Below are 27,279 nucleotides of genomic sequence, written 5' to 3'. Positions count from 1 at the left end.
GATGCCATCTTTTCTCATGTAGATGAAAGTTTCCTAAGATTCATTTTTCCAGATGATCCATAGTAGTTCTTACAATGCTACTTCCTTCCATGGTTCTTAAATGACCGATGATTATTGCTCATGCCATACAGAAAGTTGGTTAATTTATACACTTCAACCAAACCATGCAGAAAGATGTCAAGCAAAAAAAAAAGAAATGAAAAAAAAATCTTCATCATAGTAGTAAGTCAGAGAATCTAAGAAATAGTTGTTTAAAGAATGTTCTGATACTCAGCTTCAGACAAGTAATACTCATTGCAGCTTCAGAAGCACACTTGAGCTATTAATTGCACCTGTGCCCTGTTCTTGAGCCTCCTAGCATGTGACTAGTCATGTATTATAGAACAGCATTAAGGTATATTAAGGTATATGAACTTGCATTTTCTGCCAGCTAGAGGAGAAAGGAATCCCTTCCATGCCATTTTCTTAAAGTTAAGTGACAGCTTTCTGAGGGCAATTTCCCATCCTCACGGAGGGAGTCCTTCATCAGCAGTCACGCTGGTGAACCGCTGATAACAATACACAGGAGTCTTAAGAAAGAGCGAGGTGATCCTGTATTTCTGCTGTAAATGTCATCCCACTAAAGCCCACAAATAAAGAGAGAGAAAGGAAATTAGTTCTCACAACAGAACATTCCTGTAATATTTAACATGCACAAACTTCCAATGTGGTCACAGAAGAGAACAGCAGGGCATTTCTAAAAGTCTCAGGATACAGGAGTTCCCTAGCTGTTCACCTTCCTCTTGTTTTCATGGTACGTTATTTGCTAATTTGGAAACATGTCGTTCCTGCATGCATGAGATAAGAGAAGGGAGTATTTTGTTGTTTTCTAGACAGGTGATTTTCATGATCATGGAGAAAAGTTTTAGATCTTTTGAATATCCTGTGTTCAGAGTAACAGTCTGTTTTCAAGAGGTGCAATTATTACTCATCGCTTAGGATTACAGTAGGATTAATTTGCATGGCTTTCTTATAAGGGAAATATACCATTGGAACTGAAATGGAAGTTTTATTTGCTTGGATGATCACCGAAGGTGAGTGTTCTTGGTGTTCCTTCCCCCACTCCATTCTCTGTGGACTGCAGTCTGGCAGATAGTCGTGGTCACATCCATTTTGTCACTGCTAGGCAAGTGCCCAGTTCAGGAAATAGTTTTATAGGTGAGCTTCTTGTGAGACTGGATTTGGCACGGGATTAAAAGACATCTCCTAAATTGACTGGAGAATAGGGCTGCCACTTTCAGTCTTTAGTAGATGGTACACAAATTTTATTGCTTTTCTCTCCTGTACCTCTTTTCTCTCTTTGATCTCTAGTAGTAGAGGGTGAGGGAGCCCCATCAGCAGTTCTGGAGCCAAGTACAAAATTACAAAGTGAGATTAAATGTGCATAAGATGGACAGAACATTACAGCACTGTCTTCCAGATTACAGGAGGAAGGTTAGCCAGAACTGGACATTAGCTCTATCAGCATTACTAACTATGCAGATCTAAGGAGGCATTATCAGACCACAGGCCAAATAGTAGAGTGTGACTCATATCCACACCACTTAGAGCTAGCTCTTTCTAGAGCAGAATGATCACGTCCTTTTCATGTACCACTTGGCTGTGTGTGCACTCTTGATCTTACATGACCTTTTCTTTTTAAATCTTTTTTTTTTTTCAGTCTACAATAATATGAAGGATGCACTGCATCAACCAAAATGGACTCAAGGTGCTATGCTATATGCTCAGGCATATCAGGAGGATATAGGGAAACTTTCTGGAGCAATACTGGAAAAGCGTGGAGAATGGCAAGGCTTACACAGTTTCATCCATACTGCTTTTTTTTCTGGGTGGTCTCTGTGGTAGACCTGTCTATAGAACCATACAGATTATATTGGAAAGAACTAGGAGGAGTGATATGAAACAAACCTGGGAATAAGCTATTAGTTATGTGTCCAGCGGTAAAATTCTTTCCCTAGACCTTTTCTCATCAACGGGCTTGTTATCCATTATTGGTGGATAGCTTTAGGAGTGTGTTCAATGCTGGCAGTGCAGTCCAATATAACATTACAAATTTGTTGCCTTTCTTCAGTGCCTTAGGAAATAAAGTTGTTTCAAGCAAAGAGATTCCGCGTGTATCTTTTGCAAATGCTGTCAGTGCATGATCCTTTTGAGATTCCAGTTTAATTGTTTCTTGACATTATAGCATGCAAGTGTTGACATTTGTATTATGTATTGCATGAGTCTTTTGTGGTGGTGTTCTGGAAGACAGTGAAGTTCAGAGGTGAGAATGCATAGAACATAGATTTTTAACATTGAGGCTGCATTTTCAAGACACATCTTACATATGAAGAGTGTTTGAAAGTATGAGATTATTTTTTGGTTGAGTCAGTCATATTCAAAAAGCACTGAAATTCATCTGTCTACATAAGCAAAGTATAGCCTTTGTTATGTCTTACACTCTTTTTTCATCTTATATGTTTTGGTTATTAACACAGAATCAAAATAATTTGATGGAGAAACAAATTAAAAGATAAAAGAACTTTAGTTGCTAATATGATGTATATTTTTCAAAATGGTCTGTTTTACTGAAGGTATAGAATATGAGGTATACAACCTTACGTATTTTAAATATACGTATATAAAAGAAATGCACACATATTTATCTTGTGTGACTATTAGATCCACATTAAACTAACTGTAGACATCAAAAAGAATGTGACATCACTTCCAACTTGCTGAGGTATATCGTTCGGCTTCGGTACAGGATGTATGTTTTTCTTTAAGAGTTAATTACTTTCACCAGAAATTTGTTCTATGTTATAGATTGCATTCTTGCAGTTGAAGTTAGATGAATATGGTATTTTAAAAACAAATCTGGCTGCAAGAAAATAATCTCTGGACAAACAAATCTCTGGAGGAGACAGAGTTTGATCTATTTCTCTGCAGTGGAAATTCTGATAGAGCTGTTACAGGTCAAGAATACAGAAATCCAAAGTAATAATAATACGGAAGTTATTAGTAAGTATGTCAATAATACAGAAGCTACATGTAAATTTGTAACTAAGGTAACCAAGCTATATGGGTGAAATAGCAAAACTAATGATGATTGGTGTAATAGACTGGATTGTTGAGCTTGTCACTATCAACTCCCTCAATACAAAATTAAGTGAGAGAGGCACTTTTTTTTTTGGCATGATTCATCTCCCCCTAAGCACCTAAATTAGGTCAGATGATTCATGCCTTAAACATCCCAACTTTCTGCTGTTGAAAAAAAAGAGAATATGGTATTCAGCTGAAGTGGCAGCTGAGATGAATCATCACCGTGTATACTCGTGTGATAGGTGTGATGACATCTTTTGCTACCTTCTTGTGGGTTTGGCATTGGCATTGTTTAGTAAAAATCACTACTTTCATTAGTGTTGGCATGCATACATTCAAGATTATGTATGAACTGAGTGAATCAATTGAAGGCTCCATAATGAGCCTTATACTTTGTGTTGCAGAAGTAAAATGTGTATTAATAGCTGACATCACAGTATACCTTATTTTAGAAGTATAATAATATCAATCAGATTCTCATAGAGACTCGTTAAAAATGCAGAAAAGGGCCAGATGTTCTCACATGTCCATCCAGGTTCCACTGGAAATAGTTAATTCCACTCAAGCCCAGCTATCTTCAAAGCTGATCAGACCATTAACAGATAGAGGATCTCTTTGCACAGCTATGGAGCAGTGTTGGTAAGATGTAAAGGATCTTTACTTCGGAATTGTTTTACACACACTGTTTTCACTGATTAGTTTCTTTTGTCAATATACACATTCTGAAGTCCATTAGTCTTTGAATGTGTAGAGGTAGCACAATACTGACAAGGGTGAATACTTTTTTGTTTGTTTGTTTGTTAAAGAGAAAAGGGGGAAGCTAGAGCATGCTAGACTGCTTAGGTTAATTTCAGTTTTTAGGAATAATAAAAAAAAAAAGTATTTAGAAGCCAAAGACAAGAACATATCAAGTTGACAAGTAACAATGAAACTGTATTTACTGGGGACAAGTTAGGTCAAGCTAATTTCCCTGTATGGAAATAGAACCAAAATGTGGGTATGTGAGAAGCACAAATGTCAAGTCACTTGTCCTACATCCTTTTACACTATTTAACATGCCATTCTCATAAGTAAGTAGGGAATTACCTTGATTAAATTACTACTTTGCAGATGCAAAACTTTATGGCAAGCTGCATTTGATTGGTTGTCGAGTGTTCACAGTCAGAATAGAAAGACACTTTAGCTGTGGTTCTTGGACAAGTACAGCCACTATTTTCACTACTGTGTTGAATGGTGAGATAATCAGTGTGCTCTCAACAAGTGAGGGAGGGCAATAAGAGCTCATGCATAGGCTGGAAGATAGAGCTAGAATTCAAAATAACGGCATGCCATTCAACGGGGACATATACAGTTTCTGCGTTTAGGTAGGAATAACATGAACTGAAGATTGGAGAAGAACTGGCTCAGCAGTTGCTCTGTTGACTAAGCTCTGTAAAGAGCTTAGTGGTTCTCAAGGTAAACATGAGTTAGAGAAGTGATGCTATTCAGAAACAGGTTAAAAAATATTTTTGAAATACCCACTAGGTCAGAGCTATATATTAATTTGGAACTCTTAAAGATATAGCTTGTCCACTTAAGCACATAATTTGTGCAATTTAGACTTCTCTTTGGAAGTTTTTAGGATTAAATTCAACTACGTAGAGGCAGAACTGACCCCTTTTATGACTGGTCATTTTAATAAAAAAAGAGAAAAGAAGTTCATAACAGTTTTCAGCAGAAAGATTCATCACCTAGCTTCTCTGTATAAATAGAGGAGAAAAGCAGCATGATTTAATCTTATTTCCATGTGGACATCTAAACTAAGTAAGATGAATCATGCCATCAGCCTGTCTACTGATTAGCTGAGATGTAGGCTCATCTGCTTTGGAGATGCATTTGGTCTTTGGACATGTCTACAGTGAGGTGGGGAGGATCTAATCTGACATGTCTAAAGGAGAAAGAAGCAAATAATTTGTTCCCGTTGGTGAGAACAAATGAGAGTATGGTGAAGCACTGGAACAATTTTCTTGGAGGCTATGGCCTCTGTATTACTGTGCATTTTTTAAAAAATAGGTTAGATAAGTATGTTAAAATACGAGATCATAAATCTAGTTGAACCTGCCATGGGTTCAAAGGATGCATTAGGGAACATCTGAAGTTCCTCCTAGCCCTGTGTTTTTGTGTGATTTCATTATTTATTGAAAGGTATTCCAGTCCGCCATAAACTAGGATACACAGCTGTGAAGGGAATGAGGAGATAACCATCCAGTTCTGAGTCATGCAAGACATGCTTACCCTTTGTCACACTGCATGATGGGGCAGATCACACGATGGAGTGGAAATCACAGTGAGGTTATAGTTTGGAAGAGACACTTTTCCAGCAGCTGTTATCTCCAGCTCATTCCTGGAAAGCATTACATGCCTTGAGAATGTGTGAGTTGGCAGTGCTGCAGCAGGAGTTGCAAAAAAGGCCTTAGCAGAGCATCTACAAATAGTGGTAGGGCGAAAGACTATTAGCACCACCAGCAAAGCTGTATAGTACAAGGAGATAATGTACTGGTTATATTCATGATCCCTCTGAAATTAAAAAAAAATGTGACATTTAAAAAGGCAAATTACCTTTCGTGTATATTTGGAAAGAATTCGGTGAAGGTTAAAGAGCTTTAAGATATAAAGCTAAAGGGAATAATTTCATGAAGCCATATCTACATAATTATTCATACTACAGTAAACATAACTGATTTACATTTAAATCTAACATCTGTTGTTCTTTGGTCTATTGAGTGAGCTCTGACTAAATGTTGATAGTAATTAAAAAACATCTTACCAAACAAAAGTCAGAAAATAATAGGTGAGATAATCCCATGAAAAAAAAAATGGATTGCTATTAAAGTACAGGATTTCAGAATTTTTCAGAGTAGTGTCGTAATTCAGCCCTGATCGGGACCAGACTACGCAGTCTCTCTCTCACTTCCCCCCCCCTCTGAGAGAATAGGGGGAGATAATATAAGAAAAAATGGCTCAAGGTTTGAGATAAGGACGGGGAGAAATCCTTAAAGTTACTGTTACTCTCCGTGGACCTCCATGGGCTGCAGGGGGACAACCTGCTCCACCATGGTCGTCACCACAGGCTGCAGGGGAATCTTGGCCGGGAGCTGCATTACTCCTCCCCCTCCTTCTGAACTGACCTTAGTGTCTGCAGCCATTCCTCTCACAAGAAAAATTCTTCACAACAGGCTGGCAGACGCCTCTTAGGATCTTTTTACATCTCATTCACATCTCATCTCTCCACTTCTTGCAGGCGGGCCGGGCCAAGTCAGGCCCAGTCGGCTGCCCGGCGGGAGGCCAGAGGTTGAGGCCTGCAAGGCCCGCAACCCTCTCTGCCCCCGCTCAGCTGCTTCACATCTTCTCTACCTTTTTTTTTTTCTGTTTTCCCCTTCTTAAATACGTTATCGCAGAGGCGTTATCATGGAACATTCTGCTACCCATTGGCTTGGCCTTGGCCAGCAGCAGTTCCGCCCTAGGCTCGGCTGAGTCCACTAGACAAAGGGGAGCAACTTCTAGCAGTTTCCTACAGAAGCTACCACCTTATGCCCACCCTCACTAAACAAAACCAGAACAAGTAGACTGTGTCTTGGCAACACACGTAGACTTTATAAAGAAATTCAGACTACATAAATAAATCCAGGTTTGGACTTCTTGTTCTTTGGTGCCATGAGGCAGAGAGCTGGACTGAAAACTCAGATGGGATTGCCCCTTGGCCAGGTTCGTTCTACCTGATACAAGCTACAAGTGCAGTAGCTCTCCTAGAAGGTCTAGGGAGAAACATCCCTCTGCCGAGTGGGGTCTTTGTGTTTTTTTTTTTTGTGTGTGTATGTGTTTGTGAGGGGTTTTTTGTTTGTCTGGGTTTTCTTTACAGATTTGCTCAGTGGGGGTATAGTCAGCAGTCTTACCTGAGGGAACCTTACAATAAGCAGTGTGTAATGGGTTTTTAGCTTTTTTTCATAGTAAAAGCCATTCTGTTAAAACAACTTGAAATCACTGACTGAATCCAGAACTCTTACCTCAACAGCTTCTGTTGCAGGCTTGAGTATTTGCAGAAAAACCTATAAGGGTGTTAGTGCAGAGCAAACAGAATACAAGTAAAGGGCATTAATCTGTTTTTATCCTTCAGCTGTGTCTGCATCCAAAAGTATGTATGAATTGGAAGTAGAACTAAAGACGAGTGCTAAAACAACTAGCAACAATGGATCATTTAGCATGTATTGTTTAGTTTTGTTTCTAAAGAATGGTTTATGATTTGGTGTAGAAATGAATTGTATTAAAATCAGGAGTCATACTTGATAAGAAAGGATGAGTCAAAATAGAGTGGACTATTCCCATCCATATCAATATTTGATCCTAAGATGTTATCATCAAAACTAGCTACACAGAATATTCTGTACAACTTTATAAAAAAGTCCTTCTAGAATCAGTTTCTCTTTCCTGAGACTTCCTTAGTGTTGAAATGTCTTCTGAATTTCACTTAAATTTCTTAAGTTTATATTCTAAAACTTTATGTTTTTTTCCTAACCAGTTCAGAGAACTGGATTTTTGTGTTGTTGTTGACAGGTGCTATTTTCCTTTTGTGACTGGGAAAGAACATATTTGCCCGATTATCCACCTCCTAAGAGTTTCTGTCTTGTCAAGTTAGAAATGGTACATTTATTAACCTATCTGAAACTTGAAAGTGTGTACTTCAAATTAATTCCTTTTTACAGCATTCTGCAAAGTAGATACTGAAATATATGAGATAAACCTACTTTAAGCAGAATTTTGCACGTATCACTAATATACCAGAGCTATACAGAGACATACAGTTTTTCTTCTTGGTATCCAGTAGTTATAGAGAAACATAGAACTAGTTTCAGTGTAATACAGATCCAGTCATAAACTTCAATGTTCTTCAATCTTGCATGGAAAACATGGATATTTTTTTAAGAAATGCAGCCTTGAAAGACATTTTTTTCCTCTCATTGTTCTCAATTAAAAAAAATGAAGTGAAGCGAAGCAAAGTAAAGTGAAAGATAATAAATGCATCTAATCCCTTACTAAACTCTTTGGAGGTTCTTTGAAACCATGATATGTTGTTGTATGCTAAGTAAACAAACTCCTCAGATTTCTTTGACTGGTGTGACAATTTTTAGTCTGGAATTCCTTAGACTCTCAGATGCAGAAATTCACCAAACCTCAACCAACACTTAGAAGAAAGCTGTCAGATTAAATATTCAGTGATACAAAATGAATATATTTGCTTGTTTGATGTGCAAGAAGTGTTGATTTGTAGTGTTGCATCTGCTAGAACCTGATTATAATTTCACTTTGACCTATATGAATAAAAAACCAGCTTTCTGAAGTTGAGTGAGTATTGCCAGTATAAAACTGAGATACGTGGGAAAAAAAAAATCAGGTTCTAAATTTTGAAATGTAAAGACAAAAGCTTCATCTGATGTCAGTCATCATCATCATAGCTTTATGGAAATCTTCCTGAGGTTGTTCTTTCTCTTCATGTGTAATTCTTCTGATTCCCTGATAATTACTTTTTATAAAGTTGTGATACTCAGGCAACCCTCTGTAAACCAAGCATATACTTATAATAATACATATATTCATTCATATATTCATAATACATATATTCATTCTAAGAAAAATACGTTCCCAGCTGTGCAGAAGGAAAGAAGATTTGCATAAATATACTAGAATTTTGTCATATATGTACCATTAAGACCACTTTGTAGAAGCATGATCATCTCAGCTCTTTATTTGTATGAATTGTAGTATCATATTGTTTGATGACACTTTCTCTTCTTAAAAGGGTCCTTACAAAAATCTTAGGGATTCACTTTGACTAAATGCAGCTCTTTATATCTGAGTGATTTGTTCAAACGGCACTTTATAGTCAAGAGAGGAGCACACATTTCCACAGGGCAGTTAATCTCAACCAGAATTACTCCTCTAGAGTCAGACAGATGAATTATGCCTTAGAAGTGCTTATTTCTCTCACCTGACTCTTAGCGAGCTTCAAGTGACTAGATATGTTTGAAGTTATGTGAGATGAATTTTACCTTTCTAATCAATTAATTTTCTGACCCTCCTATCTCAACATAATCCTGCTGTAAATTCCAAATTTCTCTTTTCACAAAATACTCTTTTCATACATCTGAGATGACTTGCCTTTCTTATTTCTTATGGCAAATATGTAAAAATGCCTATCATAAATCGTTATCAATTTAATGTCCTTTTGCAAACCATGCACAACATTTCACGTCAAGAGTTTTTCAAACAACTTCGTTACATGATACCAGTTTTAAAGCTGTGATCCCTGGAGTGTTCTGCTTGCAACTCTGAACATATTTCATTTCAAGGTAGTAAGCAATATATTCAGAATTTAAAAATATTTTCCTCCAACAAGAAATACATAGAATAATGCAAAATCGGAGAGAAAGTAAACAGAATTCAAGAGGAAAAAAAGATTTTGGTAGAGCTCTATGTATTGCTAGTTATTTCTTCTCCTGGCACCATAAAAAATAATCTGCTCGTGTTGCTTCCAAAATGGCAAGATGAATGGTCCTATGATCATCACTATTAAAAGGTAAATATATACACAAAAGGTGGCAACAACTGGAAAAACCCAAAAGAACAGTTTTGGGAGAAAACAGTGGAAACACTAATCATAACTAAATAAAATAATATCCATGTGATATTCATTCATATGATTATTATTCATTTATTCATTCATTCATATAACAGTCATTCAATATTAAAAAATCTATCAAGGTATATTTAAATACTTTACATTCCAGTTATAACTTACCAGTATGTTAAATGGCAGATTCTAAGGCTAGATATTTTAAAATAAACAGTAGGAAGTTTCACTGAAATGTTCAAAAAGAATTTTCTGAACCACTGGTGATGATTTTCTGTAAGTTATGAAAAATAGTGAATCTCCGGAGAACTGGAAAAAAAAGATAACTTTATTCCAGCGTTTTATGAAAAACAAATACAAGACTTGGAGGTCACAGTGTCAGATCAGCGCAACATGAGTCCTGCTGCAGAGCTAGGTGTGTTCTTGTATGTATAAATATGGAGATGGAGAAGAAAAAGATAAAAACAATTTAATTTGTTTATTCAGAAAGCAAATGCTACATGGCAAAATAGTCAGTATCAGGATTATTAAAAAAAGATTAACACTGAGTGGTGATCAATTTTGACACTGTCCCACATGACATCCTTGTCTCCGAACTGGAGAGACATGGATTTGATAGATAGACCACTCAGTGGCTAAGGAATTGACTGAATGTCTGTACTCAGAGAGTGGTGGTCAATGGCTGAATGTCCAGGTGGAGACCAGTGACAAGTGGTGTTCCTCAGGGGTCAATATTGGGCTTGGCCCTGTTTAACGTCTTTGTTGGCAACATGGACAGTGGGACGAACTGCACCCTCAGCAAGTTTGCCAACGACACCAAGCTGTGTGGTACTGTTGATATGCTGGAGGAGAAGGATACCGTCCAGAGGGACCTTGACAGGCTGGAGAGGTGGGCCTGTGCAAACCTCATGAAGTTCAATAAGGCCAAGTGCAAGGTCCTGCACATGGGTTGGGGCAATCCTAAGCACAATCACAGGCTGGGTAGAGAATGTATCGAGAGCAGCCCTGAGGAGAAGGACTTGGGAGTGCTGGTGGATGAGAAGCTCAACATGAGGTGGCAATGTGCATTTGCAGCCCAGAAAGCCAACTGTATCCTTGGCTGCATCAGAAGCGTGGCCAGCAGGTCAAAGGAGGTGATTCTGCCCCTCTGCTCTGCTCTGTTGAGACCCCACCTGGAGTACTGCGTCCGGCTTTGGAGCCCCCAACATAAGAAGGACATGGACCAGTTGGAGCGAGTCCAGAGGAGGGCCACGAAGATGATGAGAGAGCTGGAGCCCCTCTCCTATGAGGGCAGGCTGAGAGAGTTGGGGCTGTTCAGCCTGCAGAAGGGAAGGCTCCGGGGAGACCTTATAGCAGCCTTCCAGTACCTCAAGGGGGCTTATAGGAAAGATGGGGAGAAACTCTTCAGCAGGGCCTGTTGTGATAGGATGAGAGGTAACTGTTTTAAAACAGAAGGAAGCAGATTCAGACAGGACTTAAGGAAGAAATGTTTTACACTGAGGGTGGTGGAACACTGGAACAGGTTGCCCAGAGAGGTGGTATTCTATGATATTAAGTAGATTATAAAATAAGAATGAGAAGTCCAATTATCAATTCGGACTAGCAAAACGATGAAGCACAGTCATGAGTGAAATTTGTATGAATTTGCTTTGGGACCTGTTTTTCTAGATTGTTCAGCATATTAAATTTTCAAATTAAATTTAAATGATTTTTAAAAACATACAGTGTTTAAATTGGGAATTAGTTTCTTATGAGTCCACACATTTTCATTATGGGCAAAAAGGAGAACACACCTTACTTATGAATCTGAGAGAGTTTACTGTTTTTCTGATTAATATTTAACAGACTTTCAAAGTGCAGCAGTTCTTTTCAGTGTAATTGCAGTGACACTAATGCTTATAGCCCAAATTATCTATGATTGCTAATTCCTATTAATATTCCAACAAGACTGTCATGCACGAACTTCCTAGTGCCTATGCTTTCCTCTGGTGCTGTGCTCACGCCTCCTGTGCATTGTTCAGGTGAATCATCAGTCCAGAGCTCTCCACGGGGAGGAATGTGGTGCTGCTGGTGGAGGTTTCTTCCATGATGGTCCTGGGCCCTCTCAGAGTTAATTTTATTTGTTTCATTCCTGTATTTGGTAACGAGGTACACTCTTACCTACCATCTGGGTCCTTGGGCTTAGTAACACCATGATTACTTCTTTTTTTTGTTTTAGTCCTCCATGTGATATTTTAAATGGTGAGGGTTATGCCATTGCACAAAGCTAAAAAAAAAAAAAAACAACCAACAACAACCAAACCCACAATTAAAAAAAAATCACAATATAACTAAATCAAACTCAATAACAGGATATGCAAGAAACTCCTGACATCTGAGTATCTGAGTAATTTGCATTGAATGCAGAACAACTTAGGCAATGGTCAACTGATTCTAATTCAAGTTTCTTACTTTTTTTTTTTTTCAAATAGAGCTAAAATATATTCAAGACCAAACAAGACCTGACAAATTATGAAGTCTGTTATGGGTAGTTACGGCTGTAAAGCCTGAGGTGCTGGGCTGCAAGTTTGATCTGTTCTACCTGTTTTCTTACTGACTTCAATGGTGAATCTATAATCTATGAAATGGATTAATTTGAAATATGTGTTAATGAGGAGCAGTTTTAGTGAGTCTCAAGTATCTTCTGCTGGCACTTATCCTTTTGATCTCTCTCCCATATAACCTTCAGAGGCAATGCCCTAATGAGTTCATTCCTTGTAATTAATTTATATGTCTTGAAGACTTTATTCTTCCACCTCTTTTTTTTTTTTTTCTGGTATGATAAATGATTAGGGGATTTTGCATTATATCTGGCACTATGTACTACTTTGTAGTTAGGGTAATTACACTGAATTTCCCACCTATATGTAGTTCTCTGTTTGATATTTTAAACAGTGATATTATGTATATAATACTGGGTGGATTAATTTATTTTCCATAATTATTCTTTTCCATAATTTTTGTATTCTTTTTGTTTGCTAGGCTGTAAACTGTACCTGAGACATTCCCCTTGACTCCAGTAGGACAATATGTGCAAGATACACTTGATTGAACTATGAATCTTCAGTAGAGAGAGTTCGGTGCTTCTGGATTATTTGCGCTGCCCATAAACAGGAGGAAAACAGATGAGATCACTGAACATTAAAGGCAACTGGCACCAGGCTAATACTTTCCCATAGGATCTTTCAAGTCGTAATAAATTCATAATATTACTAGGTTTTTCAGCTTTTGCTTGGATTTAGTTATCTGAATTCCTGATACTTCAGATAATCCAGACTTATCAGTTTTGGATCCCCTCTGGACTGTAAAAGACATTCCTGCTAAATACTATGTCCATAGTTCAAGGATGAATTTTAACCTGTCTGGTTGCAATTTATTGAGTTCTATATCTTACCCTGGCTAAGTGTGAATTAATTTGTAATATGTAAGGTAGGCTGGTGATTAATACTGAAATACAAGACTTCACAATTTGTTGTCCCAATACTAATACTGGATTTTTAATTTATTAGACTATTTTTGTATTAAGTACTGTAGATGTTTCAAAAGTTAATACCCAGAATTTAGACCACACATTTCCTAATTTAGCAGCTTGTATAGGACATTTATCTGTGTGAAGAAAGGGTAAACGTAAAAAAATGCAGTTACTTTTATAGTAACGTGTTTCCATAGAAATATGTTTTAAATTAATTTTCTAAGGTACCTGTAGTAGAAGAACACTTCACCAAAACTACTAAGGATGAGAATTGCAGGGCTGATTTAAAAATCTAATCCAAATTCTATTTTGTTCAGTGCAATATTTCCATTAAATTTGCTTAATGTCCAGGAATAAAAACCAAGATTTATTTTTTGTTCTCTTTGTGAGTTATTCTAGCAAATAAGGCATATGTACACTTTTGTGTCCTCTTTTAAAGCCAGTCACCCACTGGACTGATTACTACACTGTGATATCTTTATAACTTAGAACTACCTGTGGCTCTCAGGAACAGAAAGGTTAAAGGAAGTGAACGAAAGATTGCAAATCTTTTAAAGCAATGACCTGACAGTTATTTTACATCACATTGTGGTCACTTTGTTAAATACACTGTTATCAAAAAAAATGTATATATGTGCTGATATGAAGAATCGGTTGAATAAATGCAGTATGTAAGACAAAAAAGTGCTCATCTACATTTTTTTTTTCTTTCCTTGTGTTTTAGTTTCTTCTTAGCAAAACCTGGAAGAGAGAAATCACTAATGCTAGACATTATTCACAGTAGTGCTGCGGAAGATATCTGTAGGACATTGTATAGTGGTTACTAGGAAGATCTCATAAAGGATGAAGATAACAGGCACTGAGCCTACAGATTAAAAAAAAAAATCATTTAATAGCAATAAAAAGAGCTTGTCTGGCTCATATTGGTTATATTTAAAATGTCTTTTATATATATTGGATTTATACTGGTTGAAAACTCACCACTTCTTTTATGTGACTGAATAATTAAGACTAATTATTTTAGTCTGGGCCCATAGACTTAAAGATAGAGAAACACATTATGAAAGCTCTGTGCTTGTAGTATTGAACCAGCATAACTTAGTTTGTCATTGAAGTCTCTGAAAGTATTGTAAATGACACATAGGTTGCCATCATAAGGTGTTCACAGGAGCTGTTCAATATTGAAAGTAAACAGGGGTCTGCTTTGCTGCCTGTCATTCTTCAAGCTGTCTGAGAGCAAAACAAATTTCTTGAATAGCTTTGGCACTATTTCCTACTTTATAAAGTGGGAAAAATGCCAGTAGAATAAACCTGATGAATTTGTAAGAAATCCTGAAATGGCAATTAAACAGCATGATGCAGAATCGTAAACACAAGTGGCCAGGATTATGATATGCTGTTTAGAAAAGCACAAATAGTCAATAAATCATGCAGTTGATTATTGTGCTCATTCATCTGTGGGTTGCTGGGGCACTGGTCATGTAATTCAATCTTGAAGATTTGTTATTGTTTAGACCACATTGTAAAATCTATTGATTATCTGTGTGCAGCATGATTTATTCTTTCATCTAATATTTGTGCTCTTGGTAATAGGATACTGCAGCCATGGATTGTAACAGACATTTTAGATTACATACTTTCTGTTTTCATCTAGGAAAAAGGAATAATAAAAAATTGAGAAGGGTCATAAAAACCTTATTCATGTAATTCTAAAAAGATTATTATAACATAATTATTTTACTAACATTACCTACTTTAGCAAATTTAATCTGAAGCACTGGCAAAATTTGTGTCAAAAGCTGAATCTACAGTTACAAAAACAGCAGTTTTCCTAGGAGGCTTTAACATTCTTCAGACTTTATTAAACCATCTAAACTAAGAATACATTAGAATTAAATTTTTGTCTTTGTTATTCTGGCTGCTTTGAGCTTTTATATGAAGGGTTCTTGAGTCAGTGATAACAAGATGTCCAGAATTCATTTCCGTTGGCTAGATGCAAGCGTGTAGTACCATTTTAAATGCAAAACATCCCCTACAGATGTGACACAGAACCTATGGGATACTTACGCACTTCTGAACAGGCAGATAAACAGCATCTACCATTTAAAATCTTACTAAAAAGGCAACTAAATAAAGCCTCCATAGTAGGATTCTTCTTTCTTTGCACTCCTTGTTCCCTCCAATAAAAATGAGACATAATGTACAGTAGGATATTTAGGCCTGTAATTTAGCTGTCCAGGTATATGTGCTTCCATGTGAGCTAGGTGTCCAGACTGCCTTTATAGCTGGTGGAGATCTCGTCCTTGGTTCAATCACCTTAAGGCAGACATCTTGATTAATCTGATATGCCCTATCTGGTATGTTGTGTCTCATCTGCTGCTCCAGAAGGACAGGGATCTCCCATACACATGTGCACAGCTGCAAACACAAGGTGCAGTGGCAGGTGTCTCGGGTACAATCTGGCATGAGGTGCTGAGGTTGAGAAAAGCCAGAGAGCTGGTAATGATGCAGGCAGCTGTGGTCCACAGAGTTACTCAGCTGGCACTTCTGCGTGGCAACTCACGCGATCTGAAGAGGCTGTGCTATATTGAACGGGTCTCCACCAGTGGGATCCTGTCTCCATGTGGGGTTCTGACTTTAGGAATCTGACTTCTGAAAGAAATCAAACCCTTTGCTGAATCACTGTGATATTTACCATGTGTGAATGCTTATAGTGACATTAGCTTTAGAGAGATGCACATATGTATGTGCCATAGTAATGAAAAAAAAAAAAAAGAAATACAAATAGGATACACTTGTACACTTCCCTACTATTTACTGTGGGCAGTCAACCCTTTTTTTTTCTTACTTTTGTGAATGTTAGAGGAATGGAAAAGATAGGAAAAGCAAAATCAGTCTTAAGGGTAGTGTGAAATAAAATACTAGGAGTTAATAGATAATAGACAGCAGAGGAATAGAGGTAATGACTCTGATTTACAAGTATGTATCTCATTTTTATGTGAGAAAACAAATAATACATAAAACATACAAGCAGTTTGTTTTAATATGTGTTCTCTGTGATCTTTTCACAAACTGTGCACTTTCACCCCACTGAAGTCAGTGATAATCATTTCACTGACCTGAGCAAGAGTTTTATCAGAATATAAGATATTTATTATTATGCATAGATATATATTAAAGATGTGAGAGCAAGTCTTGGTTATTATATTAAAATTATTCTGAATGTTTTACTATTCGTTTCAGTCAATGACTTCAACATCAAACTTTAAATTGCTTCCGTAGTTGCCTGACATAGTTTGACACTATTTGATTCTGCCTATTTTTAACAGTACTGTTTGGACAGCATTAACTGTACTTCATGCTTTTCCTTACTTTATTTCTATGGAGTCTCATTAAAAAATAAATGTGAAAAAATAAATACGTGAAAACTTGTAAAGCTTAAATGAATAAAAGAAAGTTACTGAGTCACAGCCACTCAGTGGATAGAATGGGCTAATACTTGTACTAGGTGTTTATGGATTTTTATTCTCAGCTCTTAAGGTAAGTTTCCTTTTGATCCATGTATTGCTCCTTTGCATTCCCTGAAGTGCAAGCTTCTCAGGCAGATCTAGGAAATTCCTTAATGTGAACACTCTTTCTCTTTTGAAGACCAGTATTTTTCCTTACCCTCAAGTCATAGAGCAAGTCAGGCGAGAATACTTCTCCAGCATACTTTAACTTTTATTAAGTTAACTACTAAGTGTACTTGAGGATTACCCCTAACACATGAAACTGAATGTAAGTTTATCCATTCAGATCCTGAGGCTTGGAGAAGATGTATCCATCACAGTGCTCAAGGAGAGCAATTCTGCACATTCTGTCACTTTGCTTGACCATAGCAATTGCCAGACCAAACAGCGTTGTTCAAAACGGCGTTCTCATGTGTGTTTGGTACAGCTCCTTCCTTTGAAAGACAAGAAGAAAAAATGATTTGATCTTTTGAAAGTTAAGTTTTAATGGATGAGTTTTAATGGAAAGAGTTGCTTCAATTATTTAATGCTACTTTTGCCCATCCATTTAGGATGGTAAGAGGAATGTCTTGAAGTGGAGTGACTGGAGAGCATTTGACTTCCTATTGCACGTTGCAGAATGAGTTGTGAGATGAGAGACCTAATGTATGTGTATACATAGTCAGATACAGGGGGGCTTTGTTATGTTTTGTAACTTAATAATTCAGCTTACAGTCGATTTCTTTTTATATTTTTTTACATTGTATTTAATATATCCTCCCAAGAAAACATGTGGATTATTAATTGTGTTGTAACATGACTTGTAAGGTGTTTGCCTGTATACAAAAGACAGTTGTCACAGTTTCTCTTCATAAATTCTAATGCAAAAATGCATCCAGAATAAATGTAAAATGTCCTGATGGAATTGTTTTAAATTCTTACTCTAATTGTGTATTTTTTAAACTTTAAAAATAATTAACTTTTTTTTTTTAATTGCAGAAACCTTTGAAATGCTTATCAGACTGGCTGAGAATTACACAAGCACTCTTTTCTGCAATGCATATAGAAACATGGCTGCTGAGGCTACTACACGTGTCCAGGAGTTTTTCACAGATGTTGGACTCTTCGTATTTGGCACAGACATTAGCACAGAGGCATTTGTCAACAGATTTTTTGACACCCTGTTCCCAGTAGTCTACAACCACGTGATTAACCCTGGTCTGACTGACATTTCACTGGAATATGCAGAGTGCCTCCGAGTGGCGCAAAGAGACATCAGGCCCTTTGGTAACATTCCCAAAAAGGCCGTAGGACAAATGGGAAGATCACTGTTACCCAGCCGGACTTTCTTGCAGGCTCTGAATTTGGGGATTGAAGTGATCAATACAACAGATCATCTGCATTTCTCTAAAGACTGCAGCAGAGCTTTAATGAGAATGCAGTACTGCCCCCATTGCCAAGGGCTGACTTTAAGTAAGCCCTGTATGGGCTACTGCCTCAATGTCATCCGAGGATGCTTAGCTAACATGGCAGAAGTTGATCTTCACTGGCGGGAATATATTCAGTCCTTGGAGGAGCTCTCCAGTGCCATGAGTGGGACATACGACATGGAGCATGTGCTTCTAAACTTTCATTCACTTGTTAATCATGCTCTCATACAGGCTCGTATCAACGGACCAGAATTATCTGAGCAGGTAAGAAGCTGTTTTGATCCACACTCGGTGCAAACATGACACTAAGAAAAGTAACACCGGTAACTAATACTTGTTTGGCCATTTTCATGGTCTTGAACAGATTTGTATTCGAGTTCAGCTTTATTCAACTTTATTCAGGTTTATTTCCAGCATTGGCAGTTTTTGTTTTAATTGTGCACATCTGATTTTCCATATTCTATTCACAAGTTTAACATCAAGTGGAGATCAAACATTTTTGGCACCATTTACAGTAAAGGCTTTTCAAAACAAAAAGAATTCTTGTGTGGAATTTATCTTTGCCCATTTCCCCTGAAACCACAGCTTTTTTCTAAATTTTGCTGAATTAATTTTTTTTTTTGTTGTGGAATCCAATGGAAACTTCTATTCCTTCACCCTTTTTATTTAGAAGTTAACATTTTTCAGAAGAAAATAGCTTTAGGTTTAACTTTACAACTGCATCTGTTAAGTTCTACTGAAGAAAGGTGAACAATGGAATGTGTTGTTAAGTTTGGAAGCTTAAAATATTAACAAGAGGAAAGTAAATTATCTGATGAAAAACTAATTCCACAAATATTCTGTAAAAACAGACTAGAAATACCCTGACATTTGTCTAAATGAGAGTGTTAAATCTCAGTAATAATATTTGTTTGCAGATTGGAAACGTGTTATACAACATACTGGGAATAATTTTTAGGAGCACAAAAAATGTTTTCAGGAACATAAGTGAATTGTTTATTCACTTCATTGTTATCTTATATGCACATAAATATAAATCTAAACAATCCTTCTTTTAGGTACCAATGGCCTATCTTAAAGAACTTTGGGACTTTGTTCTATAAAGAACTTTGTTCTTAAAGAACTTATAGGACTTTGCCTATATTATTTGCATAATCTTATAGGTTTCAGAGAAAGGAGTACAGTTCATTTGTAACATGAACTAGATCATTCCTTACATATACTTAAGAGAAAAAAACAGGTTTTGTGAGAGCTGTGTAACCTATGAATGCATGAAGTGAAGAATTTTAAGGTACTGTTAAGTAAAATACATATTATTTAGCTACATATTAGAAAGAAAGTATATCTGCAAATTTATGAGGGTGGTGTAAGTAGCAAAATTTGAATTCTTCCTATGTTAGTTTTAATCCATTATATGTTTTGTAGTTATATTTTTCTCTGTATTCTTACATGCACACTTCACTGACAGTGACATATTCTGTGTTTAAAGCTGGGTCAAATATCTGGATCTGGGGAGACGCCTTTAGTTTTACAGGGTACATGGGTCTGTTTCTGCCTGGGTGTCACTGTGGTGCAGCATCAGCTGAAGTGCAGTAATACTTCTAGGACTGCCACAATCTGCCTTTTTACATGACTAGCTGAAGTTGAAGTAGCATCTTCTGCAAAGCAGCTGATATGACCTCTGATATGACAATAAACAACTTAACCTAATATAATAAATACAGGAGTCTTAATTTCTTACTAAGACTCATAGTCTTTTAAAATGGGTTCTTCATCCTGCTTGTAGTCAGTGGGTATCAGGGAAATTATCCATTTCTATGAATTTCCCATTTTATCTGCTTTATACCAGCCAGCTGCATTAGCCAGAGTCTCCTGCTGCTGAACTTTTTTTGTGAAAAACTGTGATTTCTTTTTTCCGTAAAGGATTTTCATTAACAGTTTGGCTCTAAGGTGGCTCACTGATATCTGTCTAATTCCTGATAAGTTTCAGAGCTACACTTGCCTTTTAGGGATATTCCTTGTTCCTCCTAAGATTTTTGGGGGATCTTTTTTTGCCTACAATTTTCAGGAACAAGCTAGAATAAGAAAGTAAAGGCTCAAGGGAAGGACTTCTGTTTCCTGTTTTATCCTGGGTCATTTAGTTTGAAAAGTTTTAGACTTGGATCTTCAAGAGTGAACCAGCATTGGCCCAGACTTAAAAGTCTCTTAGCATACTCATATTTTCAAAATGGAAGTTTTTATTCTCCAAAATAGTATATGTCAGTCAATTTTAGTGAAAAACTAAATGGGTGAAAAGCCCTTCACTCAGTGTTTTGGCTTAATGAAAAAATTCAGATTGATCCAAACCAAAATGCTCTCTTTTGATATTCCTGAAAACTCTTTGCCTTCCTTCTCCTCTTCCCATATACAATGTAAGGAATACTAAAACTTCTTATGTAATAATTTTCTTGTGCCAATGTATTTGTTTGAAGATCAAGTGTTTACTTCTGTTGAGTTAAGATCTTATATACAATGACTTACAAACTTCAAAAAAATAAATATTTCATTTTTCACTCAGTCTCTGTTAGACCTATGAATTTAGGCATACCTTTCAGTTAATCTCCATGTTGTAGTCGATAAGTCCTTTTTCTCTTTGATCTATAATTTGGTCAAATAAGACTGTGATGCATTGATCCCTTGAAACATGGTGATTTAGTCAGTCAGTTCCGATTTGCAGAGTATGACTTGAGTATATTTCATACTTGCCCATACATTAGGTATCAAGACCTAATTCTCATGTGTAATAAATACAATCTTTCAACTTTTAGAAGTAGAGAACATGAATTCTGTTGAAATTGGCTCATTAATATTTATTTATTTTATCTTCAGAGTGACTCATGAACTGTTTCAAATTTTGATAAGCAATTAGTGCATCATGGTTCTAACAGACACAGAAAAGATTATTATGAGCCAGCAAATAATGAGAGCTTAGGCACTCAGCAGTCTCTGCAATTTAAAAAGTGAATTTTGTCACAGTAAGTATTTCTATGGGTTTTAAAGAAGCAGACAGAGAAAAAAAATCTCTAAATATATGCAAGTGTGATGCATACATATGCAGATATTAATGTGAGAATCAACAGAGTATGCTGCTTAGTGATACATGTACAACTCTTTATCTAATAATGCATATGTTTGTGTAAATAATTGTATGTAAATAATTTTTTTCTAACATGTTGCATGGATATCTATATTTAAATCCGATGTATATTCATACGTTAAGCTTAGTGTGATGTGGAAAGACCACTAATGCCTATATAACATGGCTTGCTTTCTCAAAACTCTTTTTTACAGTCATTTACAACTTGTTCCCTTTTCTGCTTGGATCAGCAGAGCAGTGCCATACTGTCTTCAGCTGGAATTTCTCTTTCCCTTTGTTCTTCTTGTTTCGAATTCACACCTTTGATTCCTGCCTCCCACAGCTCCGCTGACTGACAAATAAGTGCAGCACTGGTTTATCATCTCTACACCTGGACATTATTCTATGCTCTCCTCAGAATCTAGTGGAGATGTGTGGGTTGTGCAACTATTCATATACATTCATATATATATACACATACACATATATTTAATGTCAATTGTGTTCTGTGTTCCTGAAGTCTACATATGTCCATTTATGTACTGTTCATGCTTAGTGCATGGTGGACGCTATGCTTTTTAGCTGGTAGGAGCTGGAGCAGAATTTTTTTTTAACCAGACTTCTGTGCATATCAGATATAATGTAATAGAGGTTTAAGAGAACTGCATCATATGAAACAAACACAGTATTAATTATTAAGATTATCAGAAAAAAAAGATTATGTTATGCAGTTGTTAAGCATTGGATAACAGGTAAAAACGCTTATTGCTACAGAGGACCTAGTAGGTTCATTGTACGTTCAAGTTTGTGCTCAGCTGGAGTTGCTGTGTGCTGGTTTCTGAGTTTACCTATAGCCAGGGAAGTCCCCATTGAGGGCAACTGGGCTAATAGATGCACCAGAACTTTGTAACACATTTAAACCTTACTTAAGGAAACACAAACAAAAATCCTATGGAAACTTGTTTGCAGGTTGTAATAAATTGTTTCATGTTACCTCCATTCTATTGTGCTAACCATTGAGTGTCAATATTAAGATGAAAGGACAAAGAGATATTTTAGCAGGATTTGCAAAGTTTTTGTGCAGTTGGAGCCTACTATCCCCAGTGTAAGAGTGTACTTCTGTTCCCTTTATGCACTGGATAATGGCATAGCCCCATGCCATGGCAGGCAAGTTTGTGTGTCACTCACAGTGTGATTCAACGGCAGCTTAAGCCAGTCTCACCCTGGCTTGCCCACGTCGTGCTCCAGCACGGTCCTTAGCTGTGTGTTTCCACCCCTGTTCCAGTGTGCACATTGCTTTGGCAGCTGAAAGTTGAGCTGGTTGAGTGAGCTGTCTGAAAGAGAGAGTCTCTCTTAGCCGTGGTTTTGTTTCAGTGTGTGAAGACTTGAGCTGTCATGTGTTGGGTGATGCAGCAGCTGAGAGGTCCGTCAGTGGAATAAATGGGAGACCTGGGAAGAGGTGAAATGGATGTGAGGCAAGAGCTGAAGGAGGAGGGGAAGGGAACAGGAGACAAGTGAAAGAGAAAAGTCACAAGGCTTTATAATTAAATCTTTCCTCAAAACTTTACACAAAATTATTGTTCTTGATTCCCAAAAGATCAATGGTGTTTGGGATTAATGTTGAAGAAAAGAGATGAAAAGGAATATTGAGTAGTTGTTCATTGTGTATTCTAAGCACTGACGATTTGGAGATCTGGGGGAAAATGAAGTATGTGACCATGGTATGAAAAGCTATATATGCGTGTAAAAATATGGGAATCAGAAACACAACAGAAAAAAATTCACAGACAAATCACAGACAAATCACACAGACAAATTTCCTAATTTTGGAAATTTGGTAGAATTCTTGTATGCATTTTTGTATGTAATATAAGCCTACAAAAATTCAGAATGGAATTTTCAAAAGTCCTGTGTCTTCACTGTCTTCTAGCCCATGTGGACTTTCACTAGATCAGTTTTCCAAACAGTTGGAGATAATGAAAATGTCAGACTTCTGGAAGTTCTCAGGTCTTTTCACTGACTTTAGTCTAATCTGAAAGAAGATCTAAGTTATGTGTCTTCTAAAAAATACACATAATTATATTGTATGAAAAGAGACTTTTGTCTTACTCTTTTTGTAATCTGTGATTAATACTATAAATAAAAGCAACATCTTTCTGGTGTCATAGAACGCTAGCAGGAAGAAGTTATAGTCTGTGTTTAGAGCTTTATTTCCTTATTGATTATTTTTGCTTGGAATGACTAGCTGTAAACACTTAAACAGTCTGAACTGCTGTAATACAGTGAGGTTTCAAATTTAATATTCCTATGAACAGACATATTCACAAACAATATAAATAGAATACTTGTTTTTTTTTTCCTGTTCCTTCTAGGATCTGTTTTATGTAGCTACTTTTTTATTGGGGTCTCTGTAGCAAAAAGTCATACCGCCTTCTTACCTGCCACTCTGGAAAATTAAGTGCTGTAGAAGTGCTCTAAAACAATTTTTAAAAAAAGAATTGAAAGAAGATGATGAAAAACATATTTTGATTATCCCAACTACACATGAAACATAGAACTGCAAGCTATAGTATAATTGCAGGTTGGTTTTTTTTTTTTCTGAAAGGAGTAAGCTTGATTGTCACTTAAAGACCAGATTAACAGCATTTCTAATTGTGGGAAGTGCTGTGCCTGGATATTTGGTAACTTTCATGGCTTTACAGGTTAAGACACTTAAAGAGATGCAACAGAGCAGTATCCTTTGAAGTAGCTATCCTGTGAACTCAGTTCCTTAGTATCTAAAATCTAATTTATTTACTTAGATGATTATGTGCCTATAAATACAGCAGCTTTATGCCTACTGCTTCATAGCTACTGCATTTCGGCTGTTTGCTTAGAGTGCATTAGTCAGTCATATCAAGTAAGTTCACAAGCTATTTGATCTTATATTAAAAATAATTAATTTTATCAGTATTTTAAAGGCTTTTTAATATTAGAAAATGCTTATTATAAACCTTTTACATAAATCAGGTCATGAAGGAGATCTGAAATTCATAACTTAAAAATAAATTGTAGCTATCCCGAAAAGCTGTACTCAGTGCACCTGAAGTGGACTTCTATATCTATTCTATATGCATATAAAAATACACAGTATAACGTTAACCAGAAGTGGTTATTGATTTGATAACAAGGAAAAACATAATTACAGTATTTTTCTGTAAGTGAAATATTACGCTGTACTTCTAAGCAGTGTTTATAATGTTCATCCTTGATTTTGCTTGAAAACCTTACAAGTTATCCATCTAATAAAAATTCAGGGAAATAGAAGAATGGAAAGAAAAAAATAAGCGTTTCCATTAAAACTAAAAATTCAGGAAAACAGAGTAAAGGAGGAAAACAAGAAACATTTCCCCGGAAATAATTCGGTCTTTCTAAACAATAATGTCATATGAATATCTTCTACTGTTATTTCCATGTGTTTCGTTACACCCAACAGTATGTGCACAGAAGGGACACACATTTATTATAAAATTTAGTGACTGTTTTACCTCTAGCTTATCTTAATTTTCCTCAGTTACTGGAAAAACCTTTCATCATTCTTTGATTTTGAGAAGTATGAATGCTGCATATCCTTTAGCAAAATGGTTGAGGTCTTTAATCTCAATTTTGCTTCTTTGGATTTTTTTTATACTAGAGTAAAATTGGCATTTGTTATAGAATAACCTAATCATTTATTATTTTACAAATTAAGGAGATTACACAGGATTGTATAATTTATGACTGCTTTGGTTTATTATCCATAATGTTTATATTTAAACAGTACAGCAAATTTCTCTATTGCAAACATTCTAGGTATACTTTATCTGATTGGAAATAAGTAAGTTTAGAAAATATCTAGCTGACTCTTCCAAATAGCTGACTGCATTTGTCTGTGATTCATCTGCTGCTGTGTAGACAACTTTTTCCAGCCTTTGCACAATGCAGAGACATGCAGACGGCATCATTCTGGGGGAGTTCTCCAGTGCTGCAGCAAAAGAAAAGCAGCTTGAGGGCAGGGACAGTTTACTGTATTCACATCCCAATCTTCCCTCTCTTTCATGCTTCTATACACACACCCCTGCTCCTTCCTCATTATTGCAACGTGTTGTCTGAAAGATACAATAGCTCAGATGTGTTGCAGCTTCCCCGTCTTTAGCTATTCCTCTCAGTTTTGAGATTATATGTGATACAAACTACTTTTTCACTTGGCTTTTGACCTATCTCTCTGCCTGTGCTGATTCTTTTAAAAGCAGGCACCTTCTGGTTGTTTTCATGCCTTGTTTCCATGGCAAAGTGTGTGACACTGTTCTCTTGTCATCCAGCATACCAGCTCTTGAGTAGCATTGTGCTGCTGCTGCTAGGGCTCTGCTGCAGGATCTGTTAGGGCTGCAAGGGACAAATGTCACTGTTGAGCCTGTCCCAGTTCACTCTTTCTTACTCGTTTTGCCTAGGCTGTTCTCACATTCTTCCTCTAGGCATAATGCTTCTTTTTTTTTTCTTGCTGGAAGCTAGTATGCAGAATGCTTTAATCGGTGAAGATGTCATTGACACTTTCCAGAGCATTTTTCAGGGTGCTGCCAAAGTGATGCAGCTAGTGTCATTGTGTTTTCAGGATGTCAAAAGCCTTCATTTTCATGGTGATGAGGGGGCAAGGTCATAGTTTCATTTTTAAGTGGGTAAAGAGGGTGAAAAATCTCAGCTGGAGAGAATAGATGGAGTCTCCTATGGGGTGACTTTTCAAAAATAGGGTGAAAACATGAGAGAACTTGTGAATAGAGAACACTCTATCCTACTGATAGTAGTCAAGGCAGGTGTGCTGCCTGTCAATCTTTTTGTGCTTCAGATGTTAATTTGGAAGGAACGCACATCATGGGGTAATTATAACCCCTCTGGTACCTGCTGGAAGGACAACACAGCAGTGAACAAGCAATCTAGGAGATTTCTGGAGTGCACTGGCATCAAGTTCCTGGCATAGGTGACTGAAGAGCTAACAAGGAAGGGTGCTCTGTTAGACTTGGTACTTACAAACAAGGAAGAGCGTGTCAGGGATGTGAAAGCCTTGAGATGGTAAGGGTTCAATATCCTAAGAGGAGAAAGTAGTGCAAAAAGGAGGACCACAACTGTAGATTACAGGAGAGCAGATTTCAGCCACCTCAGAGATCTTCTTGGAAGAATCCCATGGTGTGTGGCCATGGAGAATAGAGGGATCCAGGAGAGCTGGTTGATGTTCTAAGATCAGCTCCCCCAAGCTCAAGAAAGCTCTATCCTGACAAGTAGGAAATCAAGCAAAGAAAGCAAGCGTCCTGCGTGGTATAAGCAAAGAGCTCTTGACTGTATTTATAAAAAAGGTATGTTTAAGAGGTGGAAGCAGAGGCAGATGACCCAGAAGGAGTGTAGAACTGATGTCCAGTATTGCAAGGATAGGATTAGAAAAGCCAAGGCTGACCTGGAGTTGAATCTGGCAAGTGATTGGAAAGTCAGCAAAAAACCTCTACAAATACATAAACAGCAAAAGTAAGACAAGGGGAAACGTGTGCCTGCTTCTGAATGGTGCAGGGGAAATGGTGACACAGGACATGGGACATAGAGCATAGAAAAGACTGAGGTATTCAATGCCTTCTTTGCGTCAGTCTTTACGAGTAAAACTGGCCTTCAGAAATTCAAGGACCCAGAGACTAGAGGTAAGGTTTGGAGCAATGAAGACTTACCCTCAGTGGAGGAGAACAAGCTTAGGGCACTAACCTTAGAGTACTTAAACAAACTGGATGTGCATAGGTTCATGGGGCCTGACAAGTAGCACCCACAAGTGCTGAGGAAGCTGGCTAATGTCGTTATGAAGCAACTCTCAATTATCTTTGAATGGTCTTGGCAATTGAGAGAGGTTCCTGAAGACTGGAAGAAAGCAAATGTCACCTCTATCTTCAAAAAGAGTA

At 37.0% G+C, this 27,279-nt stretch overlaps 1 protein-coding gene across 2 annotated transcripts in view; it reads left to right on the top strand.

Moving 5' to 3' along the window:
- GPC5 (glypican 5) overlaps positions 1–27,279 on the top strand; it is a 698,961-nt gene that overhangs the window by 94,028 nt on the left and 577,654 nt on the right. For both annotated transcript variants that reach the window (XM_086771461.1, XM_086771454.1), the window contains exon 3: positions 17,783–18,477. In XM_086771461.1, coding sequence (XP_086627587.1) covers positions 17,783–18,477 — 695 coding nt within the window. The remainder of the gene's footprint in view (positions 1–17,782; positions 18,478–27,279) is intronic.

The sequence above is a fragment of the Chlamydotis macqueenii genome, chromosome 1 (genome assembly GCF_036417535.1).
Source record: "Chlamydotis macqueenii isolate bChlMac1 chromosome 1, bChlMac1.mat, whole genome shotgun sequence".
NCBI lineage: Eukaryota > Metazoa > Chordata > Aves > Otidiformes > Otididae > Chlamydotis > Chlamydotis macqueenii.
The sequence above is the reverse complement of the archived record's forward strand: the minus strand, read 5'-3'. Positions and strand labels throughout refer to the sequence as shown.